Raw genomic sequence first — 15,698 nt, forward strand, 5'->3', positions numbered from 1 at the left:
TAAGAGGCTTTTTTTGGGTTAAATTTGGTCAACACAGCACAAACACTGTACCATCCACTGTTCAATATCGCCCCATTTGCTGTCCGATCGGTCATCTACTTTGGTGTTTAAGCCGTAATATTTCTATGGAGAGACAGGGAGTTAGGGCAACAAATGTCTCAGAAAACAGAAACAGTGTCTGGGAACATTTTGAAACATAGCCTTGGACAATCATCATGCTTAATATAAAAATATAAAAAATGGTTTAAGGAAGGTGGAGAATAAGAAAGCGAGGCCTACCTTTTGCACCTGAAAGATCTACACACCAACCCCGATGAGAGACAGAGGAGAAAGATTGAATGAAAACAGGGGAAGAAAAAAAGAAAAACAATGAGATGTCAGAAACAAAGATATGAAACCTTAACTCTTAAAAAAAAAGGTGACAGCGTCAGGAGGTAGTGATGAAGACAAACATGCAAGATTAAACATAAGGAAAGGAAAAAGGAAGGAGGAACGTTTCTGCTAATGAGACCCACTCAGGAATGTGAAGTACCCCCTCTACACGGCAGGACCAACAGTGACTGACCCAAGAAAACACACAGATCACTGGACCCACAAGAGGGAAACATCAGACGATTTCCCAGGATGCCTTTGGGCTGGTAGAAAGGCTGAAGTGGTCTGGTGCTACAGTGTCACCTTCAGGTCCATGTTCCCGTGACTGCAGATCTGAATCTTGTGACAAACAACTGGCTCCTAACACATCCTGGTACCAGGAACCAAAACCAACGAAGGACTCGTAGTACAGCTCATGCTATGCTGAGAAACAGTTGTGGTCACTTTGCATGAAGAGCAGAATGTGAAAAAGAAAACAAAATAGTTGAGCTATTGGTAAAAAATAAACCTGATATAGCGCTCGGTCTGTTTTCTTTGTAATGATCATGATGGTGCTGCATGATGAGAAATACATCGTTGGAATTTTCCATTTGTAATTATGGATCACAGTTATGGATACAAGGAGCCTTGTTTAGTATTAATCACAGATATGTCTGTTCAGTTACTGTCAAAGCCTGTTGGATGACACATGGATCCACCAAAGAGACCTCCTGATAATAAACCAAATGAACGCCTCTTCTCTTAAACATTAGGAGGAAAGCAGGTGTTTTCAAACACAGGCCTCTTTGTTTTCATATTTGGAGGGTTTTAATGATTAATAGGAATAGAAGTTTTTGAAATGCTTAACAAGATTTCTTTAGCTCACCTGATCAAAGTACAATCTCTAGAATTTGTTTTTGCCACTCAATGCCTTACATTGTTTAATTTAGGTTTCTGACAAGAGAAAGAAACAGCCACTTATAACTTCATGAAACGTCACCAGAGTATTTTGACAGAAAGACTTAATCTACACACACACACACACAGGAGTGTCTAGTTTACCTCTACCTAAACAGGTAAACATAAAACGGGATAATTGTCGGCATTGCCACCAAAAGTGTGGAATACTTGAGAATACACATCATAGAAAATAACTACTTTTTATATTTTTGATGATACATTCAGAAATCAGATTTTTTTACTGACCAGGATCGACTGCTGATTTTGTGAGTGTTCTTTTACAGAGCTTTTTATTAGACAACTCCTGTCTCTTTATGTCTTTGCTGAGCGTGCTCAGTTTGTCAGCGCATTGTATTCTCTTAATCAAATCTCCTCCTGCTTTCTATTAACTTGTGAACCTACTACTCGTTGTAAAGCTTGCAAGAGGACGAGTAAACACAGACTCTCAGAGTGTCGAGCACGACATTGCTTTGTAGTAATCTGACTAGATGACAGGCATTAAAAATAACTGCATAGAAATAGCAAATCATCTCACTGATGATCTGGTGTTGTCATGAAGAGTCTGTTTCCCAACAATAACTTTAACACTCCTTTGTCTGAGTGATCTGTTTTTGGATGTATAAATGAAATGTGTGATTTCTTCTTTAAATGTAGAAGAGCACCGCCCAGCCCTCTCCAGCACACTGAAAACACATCACCCAGCACTTACTACTGCACGACCCATTGGTCGAGTGCTTAATCCAGATTTACTACACTGTCTGCCTTGTGTACTCGCCCACTATATGGATTGGCTGCTCCTAATGCTGGCTTTCAGAGATGCACTCGCAGATGACCTTTTTCACCGCTGCATCACTTCATGAGCAACAAGCACTCCTGGATAATAAACGCTGTATGGACCTTTACGCCCCCATGGGCCACTACTCATGATTTATATCTGGTTCGGTTTGGTCCACAAAAGGTCATGTCTCCCCCCTGGTGTCCTTTAATCACAGCAGGCTCCTAAAATTCGCTGAATCTTGTCTAGTCATGAAAACATAGTCACCGTCTCTTCCAAGCAGATGGCATTGAGCTGTAAAGGTGAAACACATTCATAAACTAGAGGAGATATACAAGCGTCAAGGTGAGGGATCTTTTGTTTTTCTAACTTCAGCAACAAAAACAAAAGTCTAGATTTTCTTTGAAACGGTATATTGTGGGTAACACTAGAGGCTGATGCTCTGTTTATATTTATAAATCTACTTTCAAAATCATTTGATGTAACGTATGACTTCAAGTAGAGAGAAACTTGGCATGAATACATCTGTAACTCGTTTGATTAAAACATGTTTTTATTGGCTTACACAATAAAAAAATTGACTTGCATTCAAATTTCCTTTGCAACTAAAAATAATTCTGTAGATTATGCTGATTAAGTTTTTGATGATTGGTTCAGGGCTGAATGATGAGATGTTCAAAACAGGAAACAGGGAAATTTGGCAAAGATATTGCAATATTGACAATTTTAGAACTAGAAAGAGATAAAGCCATTTTGAATATAAGGCTCACACATGGTCACGCAAACTGGGTTCATCCTGCACCAACTTGGGGTTAACGGGTGTGATGTCCTCAGCTTGAGTAGTAGTAGTAATTGCAATCCACCTGCCAGTCAAGGTGAGTTTTGATTTACTTTAGTGGCTCAACACAAAAACTACAAAAACACTCCACCAGCAAGCTTCTCTACTTGGATCCAAATATTCAACAATGGATGTCACCATTATTCCAGCATTAAAAATACATTTTATTAGAAGCTAAGTGAAAGCTTCTTGGCCTTAAACCCAGAGGAATTTAAATCTCTTCATCTAGATGTGCTACATATGCTACAAGATGCTTTCAAACCAAAAGATGTCAATCTAGGCTCAAACATTAACAGTAAATGATGAGGATGAAGCCCCTAATCAAACAGATCAATAACAGGCTGGTGGGCTCTCGTCTACTTACTTGTCTCTCGTTACATGTCTGGACTACCAATTAGCGAGAGAGCCAGACGTCGTCATAAGCTTATTCATTGAGTTACACAATCAGCTTAAATATTATGCACCCCTTCTATTCCACTCACCAAGCTCCCCTTTTTGATCGGAGGGGTTCCTGGGCGCCCGGAGAGGGCGGCCCTCAGCCCCCTCCCTGCCAGCCGACGCCCAGCCGTCCTGCCTGCCCTCAGGGTACAAAGAAAGGTCGCATCCTCCGTTAATTAATGTGTGAGACCGCGACTGGTCATGTAGGCAGCAGCACGGCTGGACGGAGCACTGAGATCTGAGCTAACAGAAGTAACCACGGCGTTTTTTGTGCTATACGGCCAATAATCCAGCAGTGAGTCCGGTCTTCAGTATGTGAGGAAACTTCCAGAAGTCCCAAAGGTGATTGTAAGCCATGTTCACGTCAACACGGCAACAACTACAACAACAAATGTACACTGTAGGCTTGGGCAAGGAGCGACCTGCTAAGCTACTTTAAAACTTGGCTAATGGGTTTAAGGGACACACATACGCGTGCGCACACACACACACACATACATCAACACAGTCAACCTCTGAACAGACTTAGATTAACAATGACCATTAATCCAGTGTGTATGACCTGTGTTTGTCTATGTGTGTAGAATGATGATCAGCACATGTGTTTTGATTTGTGAATGATTAAGTGCTGCTACCATGATTATCCCAATACTTCATAATGACAAATGAGTTATTTATAATAATGATAAACCACTGTCTCTCTTCAATAAATCCGGTTTCTGTCACCATCAGTGATTGAAGTTAATAGCTTTACTCTTTTTATGGTCAGTAACAACAGATTTTAAGATTGGCTGTGACATAGCTCCCTCACAGGAGGAGAAAACACAGCGATCTGTGTGTTTATTTCGTCTGCTGGTTTGAAAATGTTTTGTGTCTGCAGTCTGCCTGAATCCATGTGAACAGAGGGACAAAAGTGCACGGCTATAAGGGAACGTTGTGTGTTGCGTCATTGCGGAGGGAAATGTTCAACAGTCATCTTTTTTTCTCAATAATCTTGTTTCATAACAGTTTGGGGCCAAAAAATTAAGGCCATGTCCTAGTACTACTCTTAATGTTTCTCCATTTAATTTGAAGCAGTAAAAAAAACAATATCAGAATATCAACAATTTTATGCTGAGTTAATCTATTGTAAGAACACTTGGCTGAAAATAGACGTTATTCCCCGATAAAAAAAACGAACAAAGAGTTAATCTTTAGATTACAGGAAGGGCTGACGCGAGAAAGTTCAAAGAGATTTATGTCCTAGGCCACCTGGGTTTCATGTAATTAGAGTTTCAGGGGTCTTAACGTCCAAATCCGCTCTGGACACAGAAAAACAGACAACCTTAATAAGTTTGGTGTCGACAGGTGAGAAGCGGAAGTGTGTTTGTGTGTCTGGGATTACTCCCCGCTAAGAATAGTGAGCTGGGAGAAAGCAGGACTCCCCACAGTCCTGAACATAGTAGTTCGGCGAGGGAAGGAAGGAAAAACTCCATGAACACACTACTGACCTGCAGTCCAACACACACACACACACACACGCACGCACGCACACACACACAGATGGTTCAGCTCTGCACCTGTTTCAACACAAATCAGGCTGACTGCAGTGTCTGTGCAAAGGTTGGCACTGAAGGGGATTAATGCAGAATCTTAAGATCACTGCGGACTTCATCTAGAAGTCCCAGTTAAAGGCTTACAGGTATTAAGTACAGAAGATGATCTAAAGGAGTAAAGCCTACCAGTCCCACTTTAACTTTGTGCATAATCATAGTGGCCTTTCAGAGGTGTATAGCAGAGCCAAAAGGTGTAAATAAATGTTCATAAGTGCTCACAACAGTTTGGGTGACCTGAAAAGTTTTCATTTAACTCTTTGAAGTTTTTTTTTTTTTTTCAGTTTGGTTTGGGATTAAAAGGAAAATGTTCAAGCCCTCCTTGATGGAGTAATTAAAGTGACCCTCGTCAAAGCTTTGGTCTCATTGCTTAGGCTGCTTGCGTGCTAAACTTCACAGTCTGTCGCTGCACTGTAAAAAATAAATGTCCATGGCTGTGTCCGAAATCACTCACTATCCACTGTATAGTGCACTATGTAGTGGACACGCCATTTTGTAGTGCTGTCCGAATTCTGAGTGAGCATGGTCATACCCTATATAGTCCACAATGCATTTTGAAAAGTAGTGTATGAGGGATGGTCACTATGCGAGCAATATACCACCCCCCACCCCCTTGCTCCCTATCCCTCTTCCTGCATCTTATCCCATCTCTCCCCCTATCCCTTTCCAAGCCCGGCGCAGTCTAGGCCTGTGAAGGCTGTTTCGTCATGAGCCGGGGATCCGGCCGAAGATTTCTGCCTTTTAATAAGGCAGTTTTTTCTTACCACTGTAACTTTTGCTGCTTTGCTAAAGTGCTCATGGTGGCTAGGCCGGATCTTTGTAATATAGCAATAAGTAAGGTATTTTACCTGCTTTTTGTAACATAACAATGAGTAAAGTCTTTTTACCTGCTTTTTGTAAAGTGTCTTGAGATAACACTTGTTATGAGTTGACACTATACAAATAAATTGAATTGAATTGAATATATACCATCATGCATTGCAACTCAAAAGATTTTTACGAGCGGAGAGTGGCGTTTCACTCGGCTGCTCTCAAACGGACGAGAGGAGCGACCAGCATGAACACAGAAACTCAATAAAGTTCATATTCAGAGCGTTTTCCTGAAATCTATGATCGTCAACTTTAGTGATGTTAGTTTGTCCTAATGATGATGACAGACGAGAAACCAGAGTCTGTGAGCATAAGTAATTCAGTTTTGGTCCGAAAATATTTCTCATTATGTAAAATTCAATATTTTATAAGTATTTATTATTTTTAAATGTTTTGTGAAAATACACTCAGTATAATATGAGTCATCACAGAAATACCTGCTGTTATTTACCGTTGTTATTGATCCTCGGTCGTTGCTAGGCTGCACATTTCAGTTGCATGACAACAATGACGTCACTGTCAGCGTCCGGTGAGTGAGCGAGCAGTGTCCGAAATGTCTTTTAATTTTGCTGAGTGAGTGCACTATATAGTCCACTGCATTAAACTCACTATATAGTGAATAGGGAGTAGTGAATGAGTGAGTGATTTCAGACGCAGTCCATGTTACTGGAAACTGAGCCTCAATTTGACACATTAAACACTTCCTCAATCAAAATGAAACAATTATTCACCTACTGCTATCCGAGGCTTTTTTTCTCAATAAGCTGTATAGTTGGTTTATTAAAAGGAAAATAATAATTAAATCAAGACAATAACCTTGTTTACATGGTCACATCTGTTTCTTTCCCAGTCCTGTTTACATGATATATGATCAAGTGTTTACATGTAGGCTACTGATTTAATCACATCCGCTGTGGGACATCCTTGCCTTACTGGGTATTAGGTTCACTTGGTTGTAGACCAACTGCTGTACCAGTTTGTTTGTATTTTTAAGATATAGGTAAACAATTAAAAGTGTAATAAAGTCACCAATGTGCAAGAGCTTCAGCTTCCTGTTTACGAGTCTATTTACAAGTTATTAAAGTTACAACTTATGAGTGTTAAAGAAATGTTTTAGCCACAAACTACCAACAAGACCTCTAACATTATGGTTACATGTCACCAGGCCATGTGGCATACATCAGTCCCTATAGTGACACATTTGAGTAATAGTGTTATATTCATTTGTTGACCTCCCCCAGGTTTAGTCACAGCATAAATACAGATGAGTAGACGTGCCATTTACAAGCTACACCAGAGTTTTTTGTGGTAGCGTTTTTTTCTGTGTATTTCTCAGCATACTGTACCTCTTTCTGTTGTCTCTCCAGCTCCTTCATGCGGATCTCTCTGGCCTCGGCCCGGGCGGCCCTCTTCGCTGCCAGCCTGGCTTCAGCCTGAGAGGATGGTAAAAAGAGATACAGGAAAAGAGAAAGAGGAAACAGAGGGAAAGAATGGAAGTTAGATAGGTGCCAATTTAGCCAGGCACACAACTTAAAACATTGAGAAATGCGGAACAGTCGTGTGAACAGACGTCCAGTTCCTCAAAAGGTTTTCTATGAGATGTGAAAAAATCTCAAAGAATAATGGACCCCGTAATTAGAGTTAAAGATGTAATGCAATGTAATGGATCCCCAACAGAGTGTCTAGTAGATTGTTGTCAAACTTCTATTTGAAACGAATGAATACAAAACCTGATAGCTAAAGGAGAACCTTTATAACCTTTGGGTTGTGCAGCTCTTGTGGGTATGAAGCATTTAAAGAAACTACATGAAAAACAAAACAAACCTGTGTTTCCTCTGCAGATAAAACAACAAAAGCCCTCCTCACTCTGCTTACAAAAATAAACATATCTCAAAAAAGATGAAATGAAAAGGGTTCAAATAACCTCTCGCGTTTTCAGAAGTATTTTGTTGGAGTTTCCTTTTTTCTTAAATCATTGGATCAACATGTTTTGTGTGTTTATTTGTAATAACAGTTGGATAATTTATGAATCTTTCTATTTCTGATACCATTTAAATACTGTTACCAGTATTTATAGTTTATTAACTTGTATACCAGTTGTTTTTTTTAACCCTGTAAGTTTTTGGATTCTAGGAAGATAGCATGTGAAAATATTGAAAATATAGCATCACATGAAGCAGATAATCAATGTAGTAGACACTGGTCGACTGTTTCTATTACAGAGTTCTGAGGGTTAAAATGGTACCAAAGTCATGCTTTTTAAATCTTGCTCCCGGTATATAAAAAATAAAGATAATTGTTGCTAATAATCTTCACAGATCATGTTGTTTACACTGCTGAGTGGCGACTGGATTAGCAGTGACTATAAACACAGAATATCAAGTGTCCTTTAAACCCTGAATGGCTGTAGTTGACTATATTTATGTGCTCAGAAGTTGTGAGAATATTCAGAGCCCGTGCCGACGTGCAGTCACAACAGTGTGTAAATGTGTGTAATGTATATGTATTTGTGTATTTGAAGGCATTGCCTTTGCTCCACTCAGCACTCGGGCAGGAGTAGGACCTTTTCCTTAAAAGGACCTATCTCAGACAGCGTACTGTATGAGTGTGCGTTACACAGTGTGTAAGCATTTCCTTCCTCTAACTTTGTGGTGACACAGTGTGGTTGCAGCAGTCTGTTTGCCTCTAGGCGGGGTCGCTCTAAGCCCTCCTACCATCACACCGATGCATTTCCCCCCCTGTCTGTCACCATGACCAAGTAACAGAAGACACAAAGAGCAGGATTTAAAGGCAAAGATACAAACAATAATCAGTTACTATAAGTCATGACTCTGTAAATGATGTTTACTAATCTTACATTTCAATAGTAAAACATCTCCGGTTAGATAATTCAAGAAATGTTCTGTGTCTACACAAACAAGACTCATGAAATAGGATCAACCACCTGACATCAGTATTCAGAATTATTTATGACATTTGCATTTAATATGTGAGTTTTTTGTTGTTGTTTTTTTGTGAGGGTGTTAAGCAAATATACAGTTTTTGTTTTGTTTTGGAAACCGTATAATCACAATATACACTACAGCAACACAGACCCCAGGAAGAATAACTTCAAGTTTATGCTGAAGCTAATGGAGATCCAAACCAACCTAAGTAGTTTGGCTGCATGTCTTCTACTAAGGAATATCATATAACTGTTTTTGTTCTTACACTTCAAAAGTAACCAGATGCTGAGTAATGATTAAGTAGGTACCATACTTAGGGATGAACCTGGTGACAAATGTCTCTTTAAATTCATTTGAGCAGACTAGACCAGTGGTTCTCAAGTGGTCTGGCCTCAGGACCCACCTCCAACTCCTCAATAAGAAATTGCGACCCAGGTTTCAGATATTCAATATTCAGATATTTCAACTAATGAGATTTTTTTAATGAAAAAGTGTGCTGTTTGGACCTCAGATGGAACAAAACACATGACAGAACAAAGAGATGAAGCAAAACAAACATGTTTTAAAAGTGATTTTGAGACTATTTGACACTTCTTTTTTCCTCAAGTACCCTTTGGGACCCACTGAAAATGACTCCATGACCCACTTTTTGGTCCCGACCCACCAGTTGAGAACCACTGGATTAGTCTAAAGGTAAGAAAACACTCCAAAAACATACCCAAAATGTAGTAACAGTTTTTTTTATGAACACAGATAAACACTGTGCAAAACAATAGAGTGTATCCTATTAAGTTAAGTTGAATATTAATTAACTTTGTGACATTCATCACTCAGCGTGTAAGGGATGTCAAATTGATTTACTAAGTGTGGCTAACACCAGCAGTGCGAGAACCACCAGCCTCCAGTCCTCCTTGCAGGGTAACCTCCGCATGCCTGAGCTGAATGTGGTTACACATTGTTCTGGTCCAGTGGTTATACGCATCATGTTTCTGTCCTGCTCCAACAAAGATGGCATCTGTCCACTCACTGTGCTTGTTTACATCTGAACAGAAGAGCAGGGAGAGCAGGCCCAGTGACTGGTTGCTGTGTTACAGTTTAGACACAACTTTCAACCATCTTTCAGGGCCTACATTAATAAATATATTTATAATAGCTGTATAGTAATTCTGGTGGCGACTAGGGAAGGTACTGACATTTCTCCACTAATTTCACACATCCCTGTGTTCATCTGGGGTTCTGCCTATTTGCGTAAAAACCTGACTGCACCTAACTGTGATCATGGCAGTGAACAACCTTTAGAGGTCAGTGCAGCATTTCTTTCCTCTTTCAATTTAATGTGTAGATCTCTTTTAAGTATAGATGCAACTTTTAAGTTTAGGATATTAAAGTCTTAAGGTTGAATTTACATAATGACTACCAACCTAAGTCTGCTTTCAAAGTGAGCGGCCTGAGAACAGCCGGCTTGTTGCTGCATCAGTGGATATGATTGTTTTACCCTGCAGTAATCTCTGTGCGTGCTCAGCACCTCCTGTTCATGGATGTGAGTAAATGTCTAACCAGGACATTCCCAACAAAAACCAAAACCAAAAGCTCTTCAAAGCATTCATCAGAGCATTGAAAGAGATGTACCAGAAATAGTCCTCAGTGATTGCGGTCTTGCCTCTGGCTCCCTCACCGACTGTCTGGATGGTATTTCCTCTCAGTCAACGATTGCTTATTGTGTTTCAGGTTCTTAACATTTATGCCCATGGCCTTCACGCACACACACACACAGAAGGTCCTCTAAGCTAATGCTGTAGCAGTGCTGACACATCTAAACATACTGGGTCTCGCTCTTAATACACATTTTATCATCAATGACCCTTGGGGTGACAGAGCTGCAGTGTGAGAGCAGTACCATGTCATCAGTCTGTTAGCCTCCAGCAGCAAAAACACAGCTCTGAAAAAAACCTCCTCTAACATGAACACTTCGTTCTGAGGGTGATGTCGCACTGACTCTCACTTACTCAAGCTAAGGATTAAGAGTTGTTATAACTCGGATGTCATTGGTTTACATTGTGTATACAAGGCAAGATCACAGGAAAAACTTAAATGTTCAGGAGGAAATAATTAGCTAATTATTTTACAAGTAGCTTTGAGTAAGGCATCTGATGAGAGGGTGTTAAAATGCTGCATATCCATCAACACAAAAACTCCAGGACATCAATTAATCCTACTGAAGAGTTTTCTGGGGAAAATTGACACGATCCTAACAGTCGAGGCGCAACACATTTTCCAAACTCAAAGAGCTTTATTTAAAAGCTAATGTGTGCCGAATTAAAGGCTGTACTTCTATAGAAAGTATTTTGTGCAATGTTCTTTTCTGCAGTCAAATCTTAGGACAGAGTGATTGATATCACATCTTAATTTATATTAATTGGTACAGACTACCTATCTGAACCCATGTTATGATGCATCGTCTGAGAAACAGCAAATCATGTTGTGGTGCAGAGGTAGAGTTATCAATCCTTACCTAGAAATAAATCCAAACACATATTTTTGTGTGACAGAGAACATAAACTTCAGAAACCAAGAAGGAGGTCCAGTAGGATTTGTGGAAAATGATTCCTAATATAGAAAGGTGTGAAAAGTGAGCATTCAGACAGTCCACCCACACAGAGAAGTGTTTCCATAGACAGTGATGTATTCCTGCCAAACTGTCAGCTTTCACACCAGTTGTTTCAGCACTAAATGAAACTCAGAAGAAGTGTGAATGATTCCATCGTTGGTGCCGTTTATTGGTTGGAAGGGAGTGATGTGTATGTGTAAAAAACACACTCACTCTGGGATATACCAGAACATTTTACAAAACAAATTTCTGATTTATGGAAACATCCAAACTTCTGATTTATTAATAAAACACAAGGAATAGTGCAAACTGCCACCCCCCCCAAATAAATCATTGGCTTTTTACATACTACAGTTTTCACCTTGTTGAATATACAGCCCCCCCCCCCCCCCCCCCCCCCAAAAAAAGCAGTATATTCAACAAGGTGAAAACCCTGTTTTATGATTTAATAAATAATTTGTACAATTATTTGTGTTTATCTTATAATGTTTATTTATTCTGTAACATTTTGTAAAACCCTTGGCATATAGAAGTCAAAATTAAGAAAAGTGTTTCAGAGTTGAGGTTGAGGACTTCCTTGAACCATGGTTTATTAAAGTAACTCCGAGACAAAGACTGTCTCAATGTTATGTTGTTTCAAAAACTATTTCTTTGTGCTCTCTAAAACACAAACATTTTCCTTTAATTAAATATTAAACAAAACTATGGGTCACTGTCCCCACATGTTGTACCTACAGTATGTGTGTATATTCCAGCATCCTCCAGTCAGAAAGATCTGTCTAAATAGGCCAAAAATTAGAATTGCACATCTTTTTCCCTCCTCCTTTTCAGCTATTTATAATGACCTACATGGTCTGGAAGTCCATCAACACTGCCCTAATTCAGCACTATCTCAATAAGGTGACTTTCCTCCTGAGAGCTAATGAGCTAGTTCGTTACAAAATGTGGATACTCTGACAAGACAAGGAACTAACATTAAGTTAGAGAGAATGACATTTCAAAAATATTGTGTAAAGATGGTTGTGTAACACACTGTGTGTTAACCTTCCTGTTAGTCCTGACAGGACGTTTAAAATCGACCTGTAGAGCTCTGCTCAAAATAATGTCACATATTGGCTTCTCCAAACATAAACTATTTGTAATGCCCCATTAAAGGGGAATTTCATCATGTTGACACATGTCCTATTTTCAGATATTCAAGAGTTTAAATAACTAACAGAGCTAAAGTACCGGTACCTCTAGAATTGCTCAAGCTGATGTGTTCAGCCAACAGCCACAGAAGAGGCTGTGATGGCTGCAACACAGTCCTTGAAAGCAGACATACCCAATCAAAGTGTGTTATCATAAAGGTTTGTAATCATGAGTGGCAGTGGGTTTTTAGTGTTAATCTCAGGGTCTGACAACATTAGATCCATGTCGAGATAGATAGATTTTTTCTGTTATTTTCCATTAAAAAAACAAAACAGTAATTTCTCCTTGAAGTAAATAGAAAGTGCTGGTCCACCTCTGCCTTGATCACTTTCTTTGTTTCCACTGAACTCTTGGTCAACATCATTATTAGAAAGGTCCTTTAATCAGTGTTTTTAATCTGCACATTTCAGTCCCACATAGCACGTCTGTTCCACATACTGAGGTGACTTGGAAGGACAGACATATTGGCCTGGCTTCTGTCAACCTGATCCCTTGTGTCTACTGATAATCTATGAGGGCACCAAGCCTTCAAGTGCCACCACAACTAAATGCCAGCCTGGTCTGACTGAGTCTCAGTCGGCAGAGTTCCCACGCCCTGAATGCCAGTCTTCAGCCACTGAAAGCAGGACGGGTATTTTAATGACCACGAGTGCTGACAAGCTGGACAAAGAGCACATACAGAAATAACTAATTTCTGACCAACTTAAGGCCTCGGATGTATTCAAAATGAGGCGGGACCTTTATGTGAATTCACACACACACAGTTTGGTTATTGCACAGTTGAAGGTTGTGATGACTGAAATGGAAAAAAAAAAGAGCGTAGTTCCTCTTTGAAAACCTTATAAACCTCTGAGGTGCTGCCTTATAGGGAGTGGCTGCTAAAACACTCAGCTTCTGCTAAAGCCACAGACATGAGTCAACTGAACAGACGGAGAAGAAGAAGGATGCAGAAGTGGACAAATTGAGTCTGTGTTTCAAAAACTTAAGGCATTATAAAAAGTCAATGTTACTAACCTGAATTAAAGTTTGACACCAAACTACAGTTTGCTCAGCATTCCTCTTTACTTAGATTATATGAAATGCTGTGTAGCTAGAAGGCAGCCATTTTGACAAGTTTGCAGACTAACAAGGATCCATGCAGATTTATTAGAAGCACAGAAATCCTTTCTTTGTAAGTTCATTGAAACAACTTTGAGATACTGAAGTTAAAGCTCCTGTTTACCTCACACAAGCATGCAATCAAACCTCTGGCCTCACCACAAACTTAGAACAGCTGGACAGTTCTCAGCTCTGCAAACCAACTGGTAAGCAACCAACAGTGCAGGCCACATCAGGCCAGGAAAAAAAAAAAAAAAACATGTTTCAGACATTTCTTAAAATAAAATAAGGCAGGCAGCGCAGTTTGAACAACCAACCTTACTTCATCTCAATGTCAGGGAAAGTATTTTACCAAATACCAAACATTTTACCAGAGCCAAACATGGAATTACAGAGATAAAAAGTTTCTTACCCAGAACATTAATATGATTCCCGTGCAACCGAGTGAATTATTGGAAGTAGAAAATCCCCAACCATTCAATCAACAAACACACTACTGGACTGTTCTTCCCAACAAACTGTGGGTCACTCCATCAAGACTGTGACCTGCAGTTCATGACCATCATTTTTTATATTTTTGTCAATGGTGCCCACATGTTTTCAATTGTTCAGACACTGCAGGGTCGTCCTTGTTTTTCCTTCTGGAAGTAATAGGAAGCTTCTTGTAGCCTGAACATGGACATGGGGCCTCAGGCAGCAGTAGTTTATATTGCTACTAAAGCATGAGGGGACTAAGCAATAGTTCACAGGAAGTTACCCAACCTAGCCCAGTCAGTGAGCTGAATAACAGAACAGTTGCAGAGAGGAATTTCTGTGACATAGGAGGTGTCACATAGGATAATTCATTTCTGCATGCTACATCTATGCAGCACATAAACACTGTTTACATGGAGCTTGTTGGGAGTAGGGCGTAAGGTTCAAAAGCCTGTGAGACATCGTATGGGTTTGGTAAATAGAGTCAGTGATATGCCTGTAACCCTTTACAGCGATTACTTCAGCTATCACAACATTTTAGCACACTGGTCTTTCTCTACATTGATCCTCTCTGTTCACTTTTAGTGTAGCTCCATGTAGCTCACATGTTCTGGACTACAGGGGCTCTGGAAGCAACTCCGACCTCGGACCTTTGAGTGATGGTCAAACCCTACCAAGGCAGACACTTTAAAAGGTCAATGATGATTTGAATTATTCTTTGTTGTGTCATAGTTGCATGGCAGCATGGCAGACTGTAATAGAACAAGTCTAAAAATTACTTGTCATTGTTCAAGAGGTTTTTGCCAATTTATCTGTAGGGGTCTCCTCCAAAAAAAAACACCTGATAATTTAATACTGCTAAAAACACTGAATAAAATACATCACATGATGCAGCTGAAAATGACAGTGAGACTTCAAACACAGTGGATAGATGGAGTAGTAGTGGGCTATGAACAGTGGTGTAGTGCAGGGTATACGCAGGTATACGGAGCATAGTATACCCACTTATTTTTCAGTCTCCATCACCTCTGATTCCCATCACTGATTGATTTACAATATTCAGTCGTATGCTGCAAGAGCAACAGAGCTACATTATACCCAAACAATGAAGATATCTGCTGAATGCACTCTCACCGTTTCACCTCAGGAGCAGCCAGTAATACACCATATCCTCTAAATGAAGAGACTGGTTACGACCAACTTTGTCTAAAATAAATTAAATTAAGAGAAAAACTTTTATTTGTGGATTAAAGCTATTTCATTATTCACATATGAATTTTTGTGTTGTGTTTGTAATATTGATAAACTTAGTCTGCAGGGACGGATATAGGGGTCTGGACTGGTCACTCATTAAACAAATTAGATAAAGGCAAGCAAATACTTTTATTATCATTTATTAATTTTCTGACCTGATAAAATTATCAGAAACATTTCTTTAATCTGTGATTGGATCCACTGAAAGATAATACCTTATTAACGCAATTAAATGTGCTGAAACAAACATGAAGCAAAAAGGCAATTGATTATTCTGGATTATGATTTTTTTCACCTACCCGGC

At 39.6% G+C, this 15,698-nt stretch overlaps 1 protein-coding gene across 19 annotated transcripts in view; it reads right to left on the bottom strand.

Moving 5' to 3' along the window:
* lrrfip1a (leucine rich repeat (in FLII) interacting protein 1a) overlaps positions 1 to 15,698 on the bottom strand; it is a 50,561-nt gene that overhangs the window by 25,691 nt on the left and 9,172 nt on the right. For 9 of the 19 annotated variants that reach the window (XM_065962284.1, XM_065962283.1, XM_065962273.1 and 6 more), the window contains exons 2-4: positions 7,171 to 7,257; positions 280 to 297; positions 52 to 123 (exon numbers count right to left, since the gene is read on the bottom strand). In XM_065962284.1, the coding sequence (XP_065818356.1) occupies positions 52 to 123; positions 280 to 297; positions 7,171 to 7,257 (177 nt within the window). Of the gene's footprint in view, positions 1 to 51; positions 124 to 279; positions 298 to 3,406; positions 5,535 to 7,170; positions 7,258 to 15,698 lie in introns of those variants that run through there. The other 10 variants (XM_065962269.1, XM_065962270.1, XM_065962279.1 and 7 more) reach the window with 4 other exon arrangements.

This window comes from Labrus bergylta, chromosome 13 (assembly GCF_963930695.1).
Source record: "Labrus bergylta chromosome 13, fLabBer1.1, whole genome shotgun sequence".
NCBI classification, from domain to species: domain Eukaryota; kingdom Metazoa; phylum Chordata; class Actinopteri; order Labriformes; family Labridae; genus Labrus; species Labrus bergylta.